The 17,714-nt window shown below is 41.2% G+C and overlaps 1 protein-coding gene across 2 annotated transcripts in view; it reads left to right on the top strand.

Moving 5' to 3' along the window:
- LOC129535740 (pregnancy zone protein-like) overlaps nt 1-17,714 on the top strand; it is a 54,631-nt gene that overhangs the window by 29,580 nt on the left and 7,337 nt on the right. For both annotated transcript variants that reach the window (XM_055394331.2, XM_088837363.1), the window contains exons 17-29: nt 1,657-1,821; nt 4,242-4,341; nt 5,897-6,062; nt 6,456-6,684; nt 7,517-7,643; nt 7,845-7,966; nt 8,529-8,580; nt 13,784-13,867; nt 14,387-14,563; nt 14,853-14,940; nt 15,733-15,889; nt 16,272-16,346; nt 17,082-17,259. In XM_055394331.2, the coding sequence (XP_055250306.2) occupies nt 1,657-1,821; nt 4,242-4,341; nt 5,897-6,062; nt 6,456-6,684; nt 7,517-7,643; nt 7,845-7,966; nt 8,529-8,580; nt 13,784-13,867; nt 14,387-14,563; nt 14,853-14,940; nt 15,733-15,889; nt 16,272-16,346; nt 17,082-17,259 (1,720 nt within the window). The remainder of the gene's footprint in view (nt 1-1,656; nt 1,822-4,241; nt 4,342-5,896; nt 6,063-6,455; nt 6,685-7,516; nt 7,644-7,844; nt 7,967-8,528; nt 8,581-13,783; nt 13,868-14,386; nt 14,564-14,852; nt 14,941-15,732; nt 15,890-16,271; nt 16,347-17,081; nt 17,260-17,714) is intronic.

The raw sequence follows: 17,714 nt of genomic DNA on the forward strand, positions 1-17,714 counted from the left end.
TTTGCTGTTCAGAGTACGGGAGCAAGAACGAAAGCACGGAAACAGGAGGCTATGGTAGTAGCTTAGATAAGAGATGACAGCAGGTCCGCATCGTGTCAGTGTGTCTTTAACGGCCTGAATACTGTGTGACTGAGCAGGTGGCTTTATGATGGGGCTTCCTAGGTGGTGCTAGTGGTAAAGAACCTGCCTGCCAATGTAGAAGACATAAGAGATGTGGGTTCTATCCCTGGAATGGGAAGATCCCCTGGAGGAGGACATGGCAACCCACTCCAGTATTCTTTCCTGGAGAATCCCATGGGCAGAGGAGCCTGGTGGGCTATAGTCCATAGAATCGCAAAGAGTAGGACACGACTGAAGCAACTTAGCATGCATGCACAAGGCAAAAACTGAACTAGAATAAATTTATTTCTAGGTTACCTTTGTGTCTAGTTTCCTTCTGAGTTAAACTTGGTCCTAAAGCAGTAGACTGGGGGAAAAAAAAAAAAACTTGGTAAGAATGTAATCACATAAAGTGGGAAAAGGAAATAAGTCCTTACAGAGGTTGTTCTAGGTGATGGATATGAATGACTTCTATTCTTTCATCATGCTTCTCTGCACTCTACCTTTTTGCTTTCTTTTTAAAGTTGAACCTAGGGTCTGTCAAACAGAGTGCAGTATGTCAGAAAGAGAAAAACAAATATTTTAACGCATATATGTAGAGTCTAGAAAAATGGTACTGATGAACTTATTTCCAGCGCAGGAATAGAGACGCAGACAGAGAGAATGACATATAGACACAGGGTGGGGAAGGGGAGAGTGGGACGAATTGGGAAATTAGGATTGACATATATACACTACCATGTGTAAAATAGACAGCGGGAACCTGCTGTAAAGCAGAGGAAGCTCAGCTTGGTGCCCTGTGATGACCTAGAGGGGTGGGATGGGACATGAGGTGGGAGGATGTTCCAAGAGGGAGGGGATACATATAGACATATAGCTGACTCGCATTGCTGTACAGCAGAAGCTAACACCACATTGTAAAGCAATTATACACCAATAAATATAAATAAAATTCCAAAGATAAATTCAAGAAAAAAAGTAGGCATTTGGGCTGGGAGACAAACAGACTTGAGTTTTAGACTTGAAGTGAAGTGAAATCGCTCAGTCGTGTCCGACTCTTTGCGACCCCGTGGATTGTAGCCTACCAGGCTTCTCTGTCCATGGGATTCTCCAGGCAAGAATACTGGAGTGGGTTACCATTTCCTTCTCCAGGGATCTTCCCGACCCAGGGATCGAACCCAGGTCTCCCGCATTGGAGGCAGACGCTTTAACCGCTGAGCCACCAGGGAAGCCCTAATGACCTCTGAGTCTTTCATGAATGAATTTGATTTCTTTATACATTATTTTCTTTCTTACAACAACAGGATTGGGATCCACAACCTTTGATATCGCTCCATGAATTCTGTGTCATGTTTTATAATGTTGCTATGGGAGTGTTCATCAGGCACTCTATCAGATCTAGTCCCTTAAATCTATTTCTCACTTCCACTGTATAATCATTGGGATTTGATTTAGGTCATATCTGAATGGTCTAGTGGCTTTCCCTTTAAACTCCAGATTGAACATTATCTCACTTTGTAAAATAAATAACAGTTTTTCCTTTGTTCTACTTTGCAGGTGTATAATTTGCTATCATTAACGAGAATCTTTAGCATGGGATATGGAGGCCCCGTGAATGAAGATGGGGAAAAATGCATCAACGCGGAAGACATAACTCACAATGGAATTATTTACACTCCAAAACAGCTCATCAGTGATGACGATGTTTACAGCATCTTTGAGGTAATTCCTCTTCCTAAAAACACAACCTAAACTGATCTCTACCTCATCATCAAGATGGAGAAGAAATTGATTTCTAAGCCTAGAATCTGATCTTCCTCTCAACCACCAAAAAAAAAAAACCTATGATTAACAGAAAAATATTGAAATGTCAGAGGCATGGAGAACTTTGTACACACACAGACAGTCAGTCATGAATTTCTTTGGCACTTTAAGAGCAAGGGGTATACTTTTTTGGGCCCACAACTTTAACCAAGTTGATCCCAAAGCTAGTTGTCACCATCATATATCCTCTCAGTGATTCTCAGAGATTCCAATATATGAGAAAAACAAGTTCAGTTCAGTTCAGTCACTCAGTCGTGTCCGACTCTTTGCGACCCCATGAATCACAGCACGCCAGGCCTCCCTGTCCATCATCAACTCCCGGAGTTCACTCAAACTCATGTCCACAGAGTCGGTGATGCCATCCAGCCATCTCATTCTCTGTCGCCCCCGTCTCCTCCCACCCCCAATCCCTCCTAGCATCAGACTCTTTTCCAGTGAGTCAACTCGTCACATGAGGTGGCCAAAGTATTGCAGTTTCAGCTTTAGCATCAGTCCTTCCAATGAACACCCAGGATTGATCTCCTCTAGAATGGACTGGTTGGATCTCCTTGCAGTCCAAGGGACTCTCAAGAGCCTTCTCCAGCACCACAGTTCAAAAGCATCAATTCTTTGGTGATCAGCTTTCTTCACAGTCCAACTCTCACATCCATACATGACCACGGGAAAAACCATAGCCTTGACTAAACGGACCTTGGTTGGCAAAGTAATGTCCCTGCTTTTTAATATGCTATCTAGGCTGGTCATAACTTTCCTTCCAAGGAGTAAGCGTCTTTTAATTTCATGGCTGCAATCAGCATCCGCAGTGATTTTGGAGCCCAAAAAAATAAAGTCTGACACTGTTTCCACTGTTTCCCCATCTATTTCCCATGAAGTGATGGGACCAGATGCCATGATCTTTGTTTTCTGAATGTTGAGCTTCAAGCCAACCTTTTCACTCTCCTCTTTCACTTTCATCAAGAGGCTTTTGAGTTCCTCTTCACTTTCTGCCATAAGGGTGGTGTCATCTGCATATCTGAGGTTATTGATATTTCTCCTGGCAATCTTGATTCCAGCTGGTGCTTGAGAAAAACAAAGCAAACATTTCCCACAGAGCCTCTGACATCCTTAAAATAAGTGAATACTCTGTTGGCAACCACTGTAACAGTCATTTCACAATAAATGAATCAGCAAATGACTGAACACATAAAGTAAAATACTTCGGCCAACAGTTTCAGTGCAGTAAAATTTCAGGTGAATTGAAAGTAGCTGTTCATAAAGAAGAATTTAAGAAATTTGGAGTAGAAACTTTAGCATGCCTTAGGTACATTAGATCAAATGTGTATCTTTAACTACAGTTAGGCAGAGTTATAAAAGGGAAGTTTATCCAGGTTGTGAGATTAAATCTTAGCTCCGCCAAAAGGACTGAAAACACTCCCTATACCTTGAGGAAGCCATGCGTTGTACTGTTGTGGAGATCGGCAGCTTAGCTGAGAGCAGTTTAAACCTCCCTTTTCTGGAGCCTCCAGAATCAGTTGGTGGTGGAGGGAGAGAAAGAAGGCTCTTTATTAACTGTTAAATGTTTCTTTCTGACTTCTTTCTCCCTGTTCCATACCACTGCCAACACTGACAACTGTGCCCCAGAGTCCCACAGTTTCCCGAGCACTCTTAGAGGACAGCAAGTAGTATTTAACTGTGACTAATATTGAAGAAGGAGGAAGTCTGTAACAGGAATCAAGGAATCAAGCTACTGTGGATGTCTGCATGCGTGTTTTGCATGCAGAGTTTCAGGATACTTAAAACTGAGAAAGAAAAAACGAAAGGATAAATCATAAAAGGAATGAGTTGAACACAGATATTCAGGCAAAGGCATATTTCCCAATAAAACAAGAACGAAGCAAAGTGTACTGACTATGAAGAAACATCTCCAATATGCAACCCTACAATTTCAAATGAAAAGAAACAAAATATTATTCTCTGCAACAAAGTTAAGGTGTGATTTGAGGCAGAGGGAGAAAGGGAAGAAAAACATCCAAAGCTAAAATACTCAGTTTCTTGGAGGCAAAAGATAATTAAAGGGGCACCAAGCATACAGGAGACAAAATTCAGAAATAGGAATCAGAAGTAGATTCTAATCCCAACTCCCATTCATTAACTGGATGATCTGGACTCTCTGTGACCCCATTTTCATTTTTATAAAATACCCCTCTTCTCCATTGGGTAGAATTTTCACGATAACCCTATGAGTTCTATGTATAATATTAAGGGTATAATACAAACATAAAATATCCCAGTCTCCAGACTGGATTGCCAATATGTTTTAATAATTATTTTTCTTCCAGTCTGCAGGATTAAGTATCTTTACCAACTCAAAAATCCACAAGCCACATTTTTGTCAGTCGCTTCTACCATATCCAGGAATGTCTATGACCTATGCAAGAGGTAAGGGTGAAAGTTATCTATCCACTAAAATAATAGAAGAAAAGTAATGTTTTGCTGGGTTGGGGATAAAAGCCATTTTTTTAAGTACTGAATGTTATGACTCTGCAGCAATTTCTTGGTAAAATTTCCTCAAATAACTTTTTTGTCTAGAAAAAAAAAGAAACATTAGGATTTCTCTGTCTCTCTCTAATCAAAATTAAATACAGTTTTGGTACTTTAAATCCTCTTTATCTAGTGTGCCTTCAGTATCTGAATTAGTCAAGATAAGATAAATTATACCGCCTTAGCAAACAAATCCCCACTTCTCAGAGTCTAAGCACCTAACAGTTTATTTTAATGCTCTCACAAAAACTGCTTGTGAGGCCAGGAGCTGTTCAAAACACCTGCATTGGTCAGGACACTGATCAATCACTGTCAAGGAGATTCATTCAGCTTTCATCTTGTGACTCCACCTCCAGCAGGCCTTTCAAGGTTACTATCTTGGGGAAGAAGGAGCAGATATGCACATGACTTTACGGCCAGCTGTGGAAGTGGCACAGATCATGGTGCCCTACCTACAAGGGATCTGAGAAATGTGAACGATTATATGGATATTATTTGCCTCTGTCGTTCTTTTATGGAAATCAGTGATTCTGACAAGTTGAATAATAGAATAGAATAATTCAGCTTTTGGCAGATACACAGTCTCCTTGTGTGTCTCAAGTATACATAGAAAAGAGGAAAAGTCAAAAAGATTCTATTTTCTCTTCTGCTGCTAACAGAGACATTTCTCTAGGCACTCTGAGATGCCTACAAATCCTATTTCCCCCTGTGCTGTGTGCTCCACTACGTCGCTTCAGTCGTGTCCAACTCTTTGTGAGCCTATAAACTGTAGCCCGCCAGGCTCCTCTGTTCATGGGATTCTTGAATACTGCAGTGGGTTGCCATGCCTTCCTCCACAGGATCTTCCTGACCCAAGGATCGAACTCATGTCTCTTATGTCTCCTACACTGGCAGGCAGGTTCTTTACTAGTGACACCTGGGAAGCCCATAAACAGTATGTGCTGTGCTGTTCTTAGTCACTTAGTCATGTCTGACTCTTTGCAACCCCATAGACCATAGCCCGCCAGGCTCCTCTGTCCATGGGGATTCTCCAGGCAAGAATACTGGAGTGGGTTGCCATGCCCTTCTCCAGGGGTCTTCCCGACCCAGGGATCAAACTCAGGTCTCCCACATTGCAGGCAGATTCTTTACCATCTGAGCAGTATAGGGGAGTTTAAACTACTCTTTATTTTTCCTTTCACCAGTTGAAAAATCAGCTTAAGGAGAGTTACATTTGTTTTCATTTCTAGAGAAAAATACATTTGCCTCTAAACTATTTGATGAAGCAGCAGGATTAACCTTCCAATAAGACAAATAGATGAGTAAGCAAAGTAAGAAGATGGTAGGGTAAACTGGTCTAATAAAAGACGTTCCCTGAGCATATGGCCTTGTTCTACTTGACACATAAGGCGGCTCTGAGAAAGCGATGATAAAACTCAGGCTTACATTGGGCCCTCTTGTTGTCTCTCCACAGCTCCAGCAGGTCCACCAGGCCCCGCAGTAGCCGCTTCTCTAGCACTTGGAGGTGCAGGGGTAGCTTATCCATTGAGTGAGAGAGAAGACTCTTCAGCCATGAAAGTGAAAGAAACAATCCGGAAGTATTTCCCTGAGACCTGGATCTGGGAGTTGATACCACTTGAGTACGTTGTGTGCTGCTTGGAACTGAGTTCGTAGGAGGATTTGAATCCTCCTCTACAATTCTGGTGTAATCATAGGGCTCCCAGGCCTTTCTGTTCTGCCCCACTCTTTTCTGATAGATGTGTAGATTCATAGTTCATTTATCTCAAAGCTAAACAATGCAATTTTGTTTTTCTAATTTGGTCCTGAGATACTTAAAATAATAGAAAGCCACCCTTGACCCTATAAAGAAAAAAAAAAAATTCAGAGACCTCTCTAGGAGCACCAAACTTTATATCAAGTTTAGCATTTATCACACTGGGTTTCTAAAGTGTCATGCTCTAGAGTCAGCTGTGGTCTCTGCTTTTAAGAAAAGGAATTCATTGACTCTCGTCTTCTTTTTTCCCCCTCTCTAGTATATCGGGCAGACGTGAGTTAGCAATCCAGGTCCCTGACACCATCACGGAGTGGAAGGCCAGCGCCCTCTGCTTGTCTGAAACAGCAGGGCTTGGCCTCTCGCCCACTGTCTCTCTCACAGTCTTCCAGCCCTTCTTCCTGGAACTCACTCTTCCCTATTCTGTGGTTCGAGGAGAAGCCTTCACACTCAAAGCCACTGTGTTCAACTATCTGTCCCATTGCATTCGGGTAAGGGCACTTGTCTGGATGTAAGTGAAGGTAGGAGGAAGGGACACACCATTCATTTCCTAAATCTCCCCCAGGTCATGTCCTAGTAAATCATAATTAAATACTATGTGGCCTAATTTTGGACTGGAACAAAGCTCCCCAACAGGTCCGAGGTGTTAAGGTTACAATCATCCGGGCTTCCCTGGTGACTCAGATGGTAAAGAATCTGTCTGCAATGTGGGAGACCTGGGTTCAATCCCTGGGTTGGGAAGATCACCTGGAGAAGGAAATGGCAACCCACTCCAGTCTTCTCGCCTGGAGAATCCCCAAGGACAGAGGAGCCTGGCAGGCTACAGTCCTGGGAGTCGCAAAGAGCTGGACACGACTGAGTGAATAACACTTTCACTTTCAGGTGGTAAGGTTATAGTCATCCAGGACTCTATTTTGTTTGTGCATTCCTGAATTCAGATATTACTCCCACCGGATTATTTTTTCACTCTAACAAAAGAAAAATATTTCTTCCTTGTGTTGGCACAAGCCTGAATCCTGAGTGTTTATCCTGATTCCCATCAGTTTTTCAATGTCCTTATCAGTCAGTCAGTTCAGTCACTCAGTCATGTCCTACTCTTTGCGACCCCACGAATCGCAGAACACCAGGCCTCCCTGTCCTTATGGCAAACATCTAAACTACAAAATACCTGACAGGATTTACCTTATCTGAACAGCTTCTCAAAGCCTCTCATTAGTATGCATTGTCCCTTTAAGCTTCTTTCCCCTTCACTCACCCCGACACCCCATTACTGACCTTTTGCCTGTGTTCTTTCTCCAACTTGTGGGTGGGAATGGTGGACAGGTGAGCGTGCAGCTGGAGGCCTCTTCTGCCTTCTTAGCCATCCCAGTAGAGAAGAAAGAAGAATCTCATTGTGTCTGTGGAAATAAGCAGAAAACCGTGTCCTGGGCTGTGACCCCAAAGTCACTGGGTGAGTGATAACGGTGTTCACAAATCCTACTTCTTTTGTTGTAATGATTGCTTTCCACTCCCACTCAGATGCATGTTTGTCTCTCCTCCTTTGACAATGATCAAAGGAAAGAAAACAATTATATATATTGGAGAGGCTTAAAAAGAAGAAACCATTCAATATAGGATCACTGTTTAACTCCTTAAGTATCTTATTCCCCAGGAGAGGTGAATTTCACAGCTACTGCAGAAGCCCTGCAGTCTCGGGAACTATGTGGCAATGAGGCACCTCACTTCCCAGCACTTGGACAGAAGGACACTGTTATCAAGCCTTTACTAGTTGAGGTATGCACGTCTAATTTCTCTGAGTCTCAGAAGCCTCATTATGGAAATCGCTTTATCTAACACGTATGTGGCAGTGACATTTCATTCCCATGAATATGAATATGTCCACAACTCAAGCTTTCACTAACATTTTCTCTTCTAAAGTGATTGCTTCTTCTCTGATACATTATCACTTCTCTTTTTTAATTCATTTTTTCATTGGAGAATAATTGCTTTACAATGTTGTATTAGCTTCTACTGTACAACAATGTGAATCAGCTATGTGTATACATGTATCCCCTCCTTCCAAATCCTCCCTTCCTCTCACCCCCCAAATCCCATCCCTCTAAGTCATTACAGAGCACTGAGCTGAGCTCCCTGTGCTATACAGTAGCTTTCCACTAGTTATCTATTTCACACACGGCAGTGTATGTATGTCAATACTACTCTCTCAATTCGCCTCACCCTTTTCTTCCTCCCTGTATCCACAAGTTTGTTCTCTATTCCTTCAGTACCATTTTTCTAGATTCCATATATATAAATGCATAACTTTTCTTCTTAATTTTCTTCTTTCAATACAAAGCCTGAAGGAATAGAAAGAGAAGAAACTTTCAACACACTTCTCTGTGCATCAGGTAAGTGTCAGAAATAAAATTCTTATGTTAAGCCACTTGCCAAAGTATATGATGTGAAATGCCCTTGGAGGCACATTTTCTCTGGTGGAAAAAAAAAAAAAAAGGAATGAATTATACTATCCCATGTGCAAATTGAAGGACATATGATGGAGAACAATCTTTTCCTGATGAAGGCATCGAAAAGTTAAAGAGATTCACCTAAAAATTCTTGGCCAATAATGAGGACTAAAGCTGATGACTATTGGACAGGATTCTTTCAATACACCTTGCTTCCCAAACTTCTTCCTACACAATTTTCCAAATATTGAAATATCTTTGTGGCACTAGTATTATTGGTTATTCAGTTAATAGTTTAAGTGTATTCATTTTTTGTTTAAATAAATTATTTGAAGAATTTTAGGTCATTAACATATAGAGAAAAACAATATTTAATGATTACCCTTAAAATTACCATCTAAACATTCATAGAGTCATTCAGAAAATGACTATTAAAATGCTTTAACTCTGCACTATCTAAAATCATCTTAAGAACAATGCTTAGTAGACAGATGGTCTTTCTTCTCTATTTAAGTATCCCCTGTTAATCTCAGCTAGTCACAGAACTTTAATAACTTTGTACCAGAGACGAGAAAATGTATATATCTTCAGTCCATGCCTCTTTCCTGAACTGAGATTCATGTATTCAACTGTTCACTTATCATCTCCACTTGCAGGCTTGGAGGTCTAAGAGGTCTCTCAAAACTACCTTGCTCAAAACTGAACCCCTGCAGGACTCGCTGCTTCTCCTACAATTTTCTCCATCTCAGATGATGGAAATCCTATTCTTCTGCTTGCTGCAGAAAAATTTTGGAGTCCTCCTTTATTATACTCTTTCTCTTTTACTCCACACCCAATCGATTCCAAATCTAGTTGGTTCTACCTTTAAATATTATTCAGAATTTTCCCACTTCTCATCATGTCCACTCCTGCTCTAGACCTTTCTCTCTTGGATCATCTCAGCCACCTCCTAACTGGTCTCCTGGTCATCTCCCCTTGTTCTTCTATAGCAAGAGAATCATTGCAAAGCATATTTCACACTATGCCCCTCCTCTGTTCAGAATCTTCCAAGAGTCTCCCATGTCCCTCAAAACTAGAGCTTGTCTCCAATTCGCCTGCAAAACCTTTCTACCCTTGTGACTTCCTATCTTTTTACCCTCTCCTCCACTCACCCTGCTCCTCCTAATCTAATCACACTGGTCTCCTAATCCGATCTTGGACACATCCAGCATGCTCTCATCTCTGGTGTCTTTTCATGTTTGGTTCTGTCTTCCAGCAAGTCTCTTCCCCTAGATATCTATAAATTTTACTCCCTGATTTACTTAGTCTCCATCACTTATGATTTTTAAAACTATTTATATATTTATTTATTTTGGCTAATCAGTTCAGTTCAGTCACTCAGTCATGTCTGACTCTTAGCGACCCCATGGACTGCAGCACACCAGGCTTCCCTGTCCATCACCAATTCCCAAAGTTTGCTCAAACTCATGTCCATTGAGTCAGTGATGCCATCTAACCATCTCATCCTCTGTCATCCCCTTCTCCTCCTGCCTTCAATCCTTCCCAGCATCAGGGTCTTTTCAAACGAGTCAGTTCTTTGCATCAGTTGGCCAAAGTATTGCAGTTTCAGCTTCGGCATCACTCATTCCAATGAATATTGGGGACTGATTGCCTTTAGGATGGACTGGTTGGATCTCCTTGCAGTCCAAGGGACTCTCAAGAGTTTTCTCCAACACCACAGTTCAAAACCATCAAACTCTTCGGTGCTCAGCTTTCTCTATGGTCCAACGCTCACATCCATACGTGACTACTGAAAAAACTATAGCTTTGACTAGACAGACTTTTATCGGCAAGGTAATGTCTCTGCTTTTTAATATGCTGTCTAGGTTGGTCATAGTTTTACTTCCAAGGAACAAGCGTCTTTTAATTTCAGGGCTGCAGTCACCATCTGCAGTGATTTTGGAGACCAAAAATATAAAGTGTCTCACTGTCTCCATTGTTTGCCCACCTATTTGCCATGAAGTGACAGGACCAGATGCCATGATCTTCGTTTTTTGAATGTTGAGTTTTAAGCCATCTTTTTCACTCTCCCCTTTCACTTTCATCAAGAAGCTCTTTAGTTCTTCTTCACTTTCTGCCACAAGGGTGGTGTCATTCTGCGTATCTGAGGTTATTGATAGTTCTCCCGGCAATCTTGATTCCAACTAGCATTTCATCCAGTCCAGCATTTCTCATGATGTACTCTGCATATAAGTTATATAAGCAGGGTGACAATATACAGCCTTGACGTACTCCTTTCCCAATTTGGAACCAATCTGTTGTTTGATGTCCAGTTCAAACTGTTGCTTTTTGACCTGCATACAGATTTTTCAAGAGGCAGATAAAGTGGTCTGGTATTCCCATCTCTTGAAGAATTTTCCACAGTTTGTTGTGATCTTCACAGTCAAAGGTTTTGGCATAATCAATAAAGCAGAAGTAGATGTTTTTCTGGTATTCTCTTGCTTTTTCAATGATAGAATGGATGTTGGCAATTTGATCTCTGGTTCCTTTCCCTTTTCTAAATCCAGCGTGAACATCTGGGATTTCTAGGTTCACGTACTCTTGAAGCCTGGCTTGGAGAATTTTGAGCATTACTTTGCTAGTGTGTGAGATGAGTACAATTGTGCGGTAGTTTGAACATTCATTGGCATTGCCTTTCTTTGGGATTGGAATGAAAACTGACCTTTTCCAGTCCTGTGGCCACTGCTGAGTTTTCCAAATTTGCTGGCATATTGAGTGCAGCACTTTCAGAGCATCATCGTTTAGGATTTGAAATAGCTCAACTGGAATTCCATCATCTCCACTAGCTTTGTTTGTAGTGATGCTTCCTAAGGCCCACTGACTTCACATTCCAGGATGTCTGGCTCTAGGTGAGTGATCACACCATGGCAGTTATCTGGGTCATGAAGATCTTTTTTGTATAGTTCTTCTGTGTATTCTTGCCATCTCTTCTTAATATCTTCTGCTTCTGTTAGGTCCATACCATTTCTGTCCTTTATTGTGCCCATATTTGCATGAAATGTTCCTTTGTAATTTTCTTGAAAAGATCTTTAGCCTTTCCCATTCTATTGTTTTCCTCTATTTCTTTGCATTGATTACTGAGGAAGGCTTTCTCATCTCTCCTTGCTATTCTTTGGAACTCTGCATTCAAATAGGTATAGCTTTCCTTTTCTCCTTTGTCTTTTTCTTCTTTTCTCAGCTATTTGTAAGGCCTCCTCAGACAGCCATTTTGCCTTTTTGCATTTCTTTTTCTTGGGGATGGTCTTGATTCCTGCCTCCTGTACAATGTCACAAACCTCTATCCATAGTTCTTCAGGCACTCTGTCTATCAAATCTAACCCCTGGAATTTATTTGTCAATTCCACTGTATAATCATAAGGAATTTAAGTCATACCTGAATGGTCTAGTGACTTTCCCTACTTTCTTCAATTTAAGTCTGAATTCTGCAATAAAGAGTTCATGATCTGAGCTCCTGGTCTTATTTTACTGACTATATAGAGCTTCTTCATCTCTGGCTGCAAAGAATAAAATCAATCTGATTTTGGTATTGACCATCTGGTGATGTCCATGTGTAGAGTCTTCTCTTGTGTTGTTGGAAAAGTGTGTTTTTTATGACCAGTGCAAGTTCTTGGCAAATCTCTGTTAGCCTCTGCCCTGCTTCATTTTGTACTCCAAGTCCAAATTTACCTGTTACTCCAGGTATCTCTTGACTTCCTACTTTTGCATTCTAGTCCCGTATAATGAAAAGGACATCTTTATTGAGTGTTAGTTCTAGAAGGTCTGGTAGGTCTTCAAAGAACCATTCAACTTCATCTTCCTCAGCATTATTGGTTGGGGCATAGACTTGGATTACTGTAATACTGAATGGCTTGCCTTGGAAATGAACAGAGATCATTCTGTCACTTTTGAGATTGCACACAAGTACTGCATTTTGGACTCTTGTTGACTATGAAGGCTACTCCATTTCTTCTAAGGGATTCTTGCCCACAGTAGTAAATATAATGGTCATCTGAATTAAATTCACCCATTCCAGTCCATTTTAATTCAATGATTCCTAAAATGTCAATGTTCACTCCTGTCATCTCCTGTTTGACCACTTCTGCTGCTGCTGCTGCTAAGTCGCTTCAGTTGTATCCGACTCTGTGCAGCCCCACAGACGGCAGCCCACCAGGCTCCCCCGTCCCTGGGATTCTCCAGGAAAGAACACCGGAGTGGGTTGCCATTTCCTTCTCCAATGCATGAAAAGTGAAAGTGAAGTTGCTCAGTCATGTCCGACTCTTAGTGACCCCATGGACTGTAGCCTACCAGGCTCCTCCATCCATGGGATTCTCCAGGCAAGAGTACTGGAGTGGGGTGCCATTGCTAATTTACCTTAATTCATAGACCTAACATTCCAGGTTCCTTTCTGATTTTGGCTATACCAGGTTTTAGTTGGGGCATGTGGCTCTAGTTCCCTGACCAGGGATTGAACCCGGGCCCCCTGAATTGGGGGAGTCTTAGCCACTGAACCACCAGGGAAGTACCTGATTTTTAATCAATGAGTATTTAGATGGCAACTTTCTCCCCACATTCTGCACTTCCTGGTTTACCTTGCCTCACTAGCTCACCCATATAAACACTCTGCTTTATTTTTTGTATAGAACTTATGAGTATCTAGCATACTAAAAATCTAGCATACTAAAATTTTGTTATTTTATTACTTCCATCAAAATGAAGCTATTATGATGTCAGGAAATGTCTTCCAAAAATTTCTATATCACTGCACTTAAAATCTGGTACATAGCACACACTTAATACATATTTATGGAGTAAATATGATTTTTTTACAACCACTAGCTGTAGTAGAAGTTAACATAAACAATAAAGAGAAGGAAATAAGTATAACCTGAGGTATGTGCTTATGTAGAGATCTATAGAGGGTTAGCACAAATATATATGATTAATATGAACTTCACTGTGAGATGAATTGTGGCTCTAGGAGAAACTTGGATTGCGTCAAAGAAATTAAATAATAACTAAGAAAAACATGATGTTGGATCTTGATCATAGAGACGGAAAAAATGCAAACCGAACTAAAACATTTCTCTCATTTTTCCCTCCCTTCTGTATATTTGTCTTGTTTCATTAGAAACTGGAGAATCTGAAGAGTTGTCATTAAAACTTCCTTCAAATGTGGTTGAAGGTTCTGCCAGGGCGACATATTCAGTTTTGGGTGAGTCTCCCATCCCAAAAGAAGCGTCTGTCCATCCCTTTAACTCTAGTGCATGGGGTCTCAGCATCCCTTCCTAATGAAGTCCCTGAGTCTAGGCATTGGACTGAGAGAAATAACCAAGGACCACACTGTGTATTAGTGGGAAAGGGGGGCTGAATCGATACTGTGCTACATCTTAGACCTTGATACACTCTAAAGAGTGAGGAGAGTCATCTCTTTGTGCTCTCACCTTCAAGATATTGGCTAGATAGTGATGCTTTCTAAGAGAGATGAAACTAATCATTTTTTACCAGACGTGTGACTCATCAGAAATGTATATCCTGCCATTTTGTTTTTCTCCTATTTTTCCCATCTTTGAACATCTACTTTACTGTTCCTACATTTCTCTTTCTATTTCTTGTTTTTCTTCACCTCTTATACATGATTTGACTTCTCACTTAGCTAGTCATCTATTTTCCTACCCTTAACATCAATCAGCTCTGAGTTCCTCTAAATTTTCTTCTGTATTTCATTCCTCAGGTGATATACTAGGATCTGCAATGCAAAATCTTCAGAATCTTCTCCGGATGCCCTATGGTTGTGGAGAACAGAATATGGTCCTTTTCACCCCTAACATCTATGTTCTGAACTATCTAAATGAGACAGGACAGCTCACTGAGAAGATCAAGTCCAAAGCCATCAGCTACCTCATCAATGGTGAGAGATTACCCCCAAAGGAAAACATTAATTGATTTCCTAAATATCTCTTCCAGTGAGCTCAAATCCATGTCCCTTCAATTAAGATTTAGTAATTACTTTTGCTGTGACATCCAACAAGATGTCTCACAATACAACCAGAGAATTAAACGGCATCATCAAATCTTGGAGACTTGTAGTAAAAAAGTAGTTTCCCTGTGATTCCTCAATGAATTTTAAGGAAAAGCCTGATTCCTTCTCCAGTGTCTCTGCTATTTCCCAAATCGATGCAAACATCCTTCTTCTTCAGGTTACCAAAGACAGTTGAACTATAAGCACAGTGACGGTTCTTACAGCACCTTTGGGGATCGTGGTGGTACAAGTCAGGGAAACACTTGGTAAGATAATTATTTCCATATGCTCTCTGTAGATCCAAGATATTTCAGATAACTGGAAATAGCTCTTTTCTGACACCTGGACTTATTGTGTAGAAATTTGTTACCCTTTAAAAACCCACATGCATATCATTGCTAGCGGAGTGTCTCACCTTTTCCTGTATGAAAGCTCACTGTTCTGATTGTACAGTTATTGTTTGGTCTCTAAGTCATGTCCGACTCTTTTGAGATCCCATAGACTGTAGCCCCGGCTCCTCTGTCCATGGGATTTCCCAGGCAAGAATACTGGAGTGGGTTGCCATTTCTTTCTCCAGGGGATCTTCCAGACCCAAGGATAGAACCTGTGTCTCCTGGAGGCAGATAGTACAATAGATAGTAGTAAAATTAGAGTCCCCTCAAGCAGAAATATAAGGCATAAGGTGTCATAATGTGAAATGAGAGAGGAAGAAGTTTCTATATTGTGCATTCAGGGAGGAGAGGAGACGAAGGACAGAAAGACTCTGTGATGTAGTAAAAGCATTCAGAAAATGGCAGTTTGGGTGATGGGAAGGCTTGGAGTCTTCAACAAACATTTTATGAGAAAAAAAGTATCACCTCTGGAGAAACCAATAAAGTTGAGAGATTTTTAAATAGATTCAGAAGTTTGTTAGACAAATAAGAGTATATTCAGTATTCAAGGGTCATCTCCTCACCAATTTTCTCCATGGAATTGTGAAGCTATCTGGAAGCAATGATGCACAGTGAGCTTTAAAAGGGAGATGGTCTTCAGGTCTCCTTCTTTTATTTGCTGAACAGGCTTACTGCATTTGTGCTCAAGTCTTTTTCTCAAGCCCAGTCACACATCTTTGTGGAGGACTCACACATCACAGACTCCCTTACCTGGCTCTCACGGAAGCAGAAAGAAAATGGTTGTTTCCAGCGCTCCGGATCATTGCTGAACAATGCTATTAAGGTGATGCCTTTAAATTTGCTCTGGTCCCTGAGAAGAGTAAAATGTATGAGCTGTGTTGCTCCTATGGATTCCTCAAGTCCTGGTGACATAACTTTGAGAAGGACAGCAGAAGTGAAAGCTTTTGAAACCTAACAATAAATTAGATGTTTCCTATGGTAAGAAAATAGCGTGTCCAAGAAACTGCACTATGCCATTAAAAGTGAGGGAAAGTGATTTGGGACAGATTTCAGATTTTAGGGGTGAAGGAGGAAGCGGAAGAAATAGTAATATTACCCTAGAAAAGATACATTCTGGTGAAGATAACCAAGGAGGAAATTAGAGTTAGCTGACTCTGGGTGATGACTATTGGAGTGTTTGAGTGTCTCTGCCTCTGATCCTACAGGGTGGGATCGATGATGAGGTAACGCTCTCTGCCTATATCACCATCGCTCTACTGGAGATGCCACTGCTTGTCACCGTATGTACCGCCACTCCCACCCTGTACCTCCCTCTAATGTAAGGATGAAACTCATGGAGCTATGAATCTCTGAGGAAAATGAGTTGTGATTTTCACATTATTTAATATTAGTATATTTCACTGGAGCATAAAGGACGATAGATGCCTTGGGAAGCTCCAAAGGAAATTACCCTCTGGTCAGAACTGTGGTGTTGTGCAAGCACATTGGGGCATTTAATCTGTGGCTAGCCAGGGAACGGTTCATTAGCCTGGTTCAGCTAGCTTAAAGTCTTCCTTCATTTTCAGTAAGTCAGAAAGAGAAAAACAAATTCTGTATATCAATGCATGTATGTGGAATCTAGAAAAGTGGCACAGATGAATCATTTTGCAAGGCAGAAACAGGATTGATTGATGTGGGGAATGATAATATATGGATCCCAAAGTGGAAAGGTGGGGACAGGATGAACTGGGAGATTTGGATTGACACATACACGCTGCTATGTGTAAAATAGATAACCAATGAGAGCCTGCTGTAGAGCACAGGGAACTCTACTCAATGCTCTGTGGTGACCTAAATGGGAAGGAAATCCAAAAAAGAGAGGATAAATATATACATATAACTGATTCACTTTGTTGTACAGCAGAAACTAACACAACGTTGTAAAGCAGCTATACCCCCCCCCACACACAATTAAATAAATAAGTAAATGGCTGGAACAAAGGAAAACAGAAGCAGGGTCTTTATCTTCTTTATAGCACCCAGTTGTCCGCAATGCTCTATTCTGCCTGGAAAGGGCCTGGCAATCTGCCTCAGAGGCCCAAGGAAGTCTTGTCTATACCAAGGCGTTATTGGCCTATGCCTTCGCACTAGCAGGAGACCAAGCCAAACGAAAGGAGCTGCTTGAGTCACTAGACAAAGAGGCTGTAAGAGAAGGTAAGAATTGACTTCCAAAAATCACCAATGATCAAAGGGAGAGAGCCTATCTTATTCACATTTATTTTGGGCTTCCCTGATAGCTTAGCTGGTAAAGAATCCGCCTGCGATGCAGGAGACCCCGGTTCGATTCCTGGGTCAGGACGATCCCCTGGAGAAGGGATAGGCTACCCACTCCAGTATTCTTGGGCTTCCCTGGTGGTTCAGCTTGTAAAGAATCTGCCTGCAATGCAGAAGACCTGGGTTCTATCCCTGGTTTGGGAAGATCCACTGGAGAAGGAAACGACTACCCACTCCACCTATTCTCAACTGGAGAATTCCATGAACTGTATATAATCAGTCCATGGGCTCACAAAGAGTTGGAAACAGCTGAACGACTTTCACTTTTCACTTTCACATCATGGTTATATTATATTCTATCCATTTTATTATTATAAGAAGATTAATTATTACTG

Source organism: Moschus berezovskii, chromosome 6, assembly GCF_049115385.1.
Source record: "Moschus berezovskii isolate FMDL1 chromosome 6, NW_MosBer_1.0, whole genome shotgun sequence".
NCBI classification, from domain to species: Eukaryota; Metazoa; Chordata; class Mammalia; order Artiodactyla; family Moschidae; genus Moschus; species Moschus berezovskii.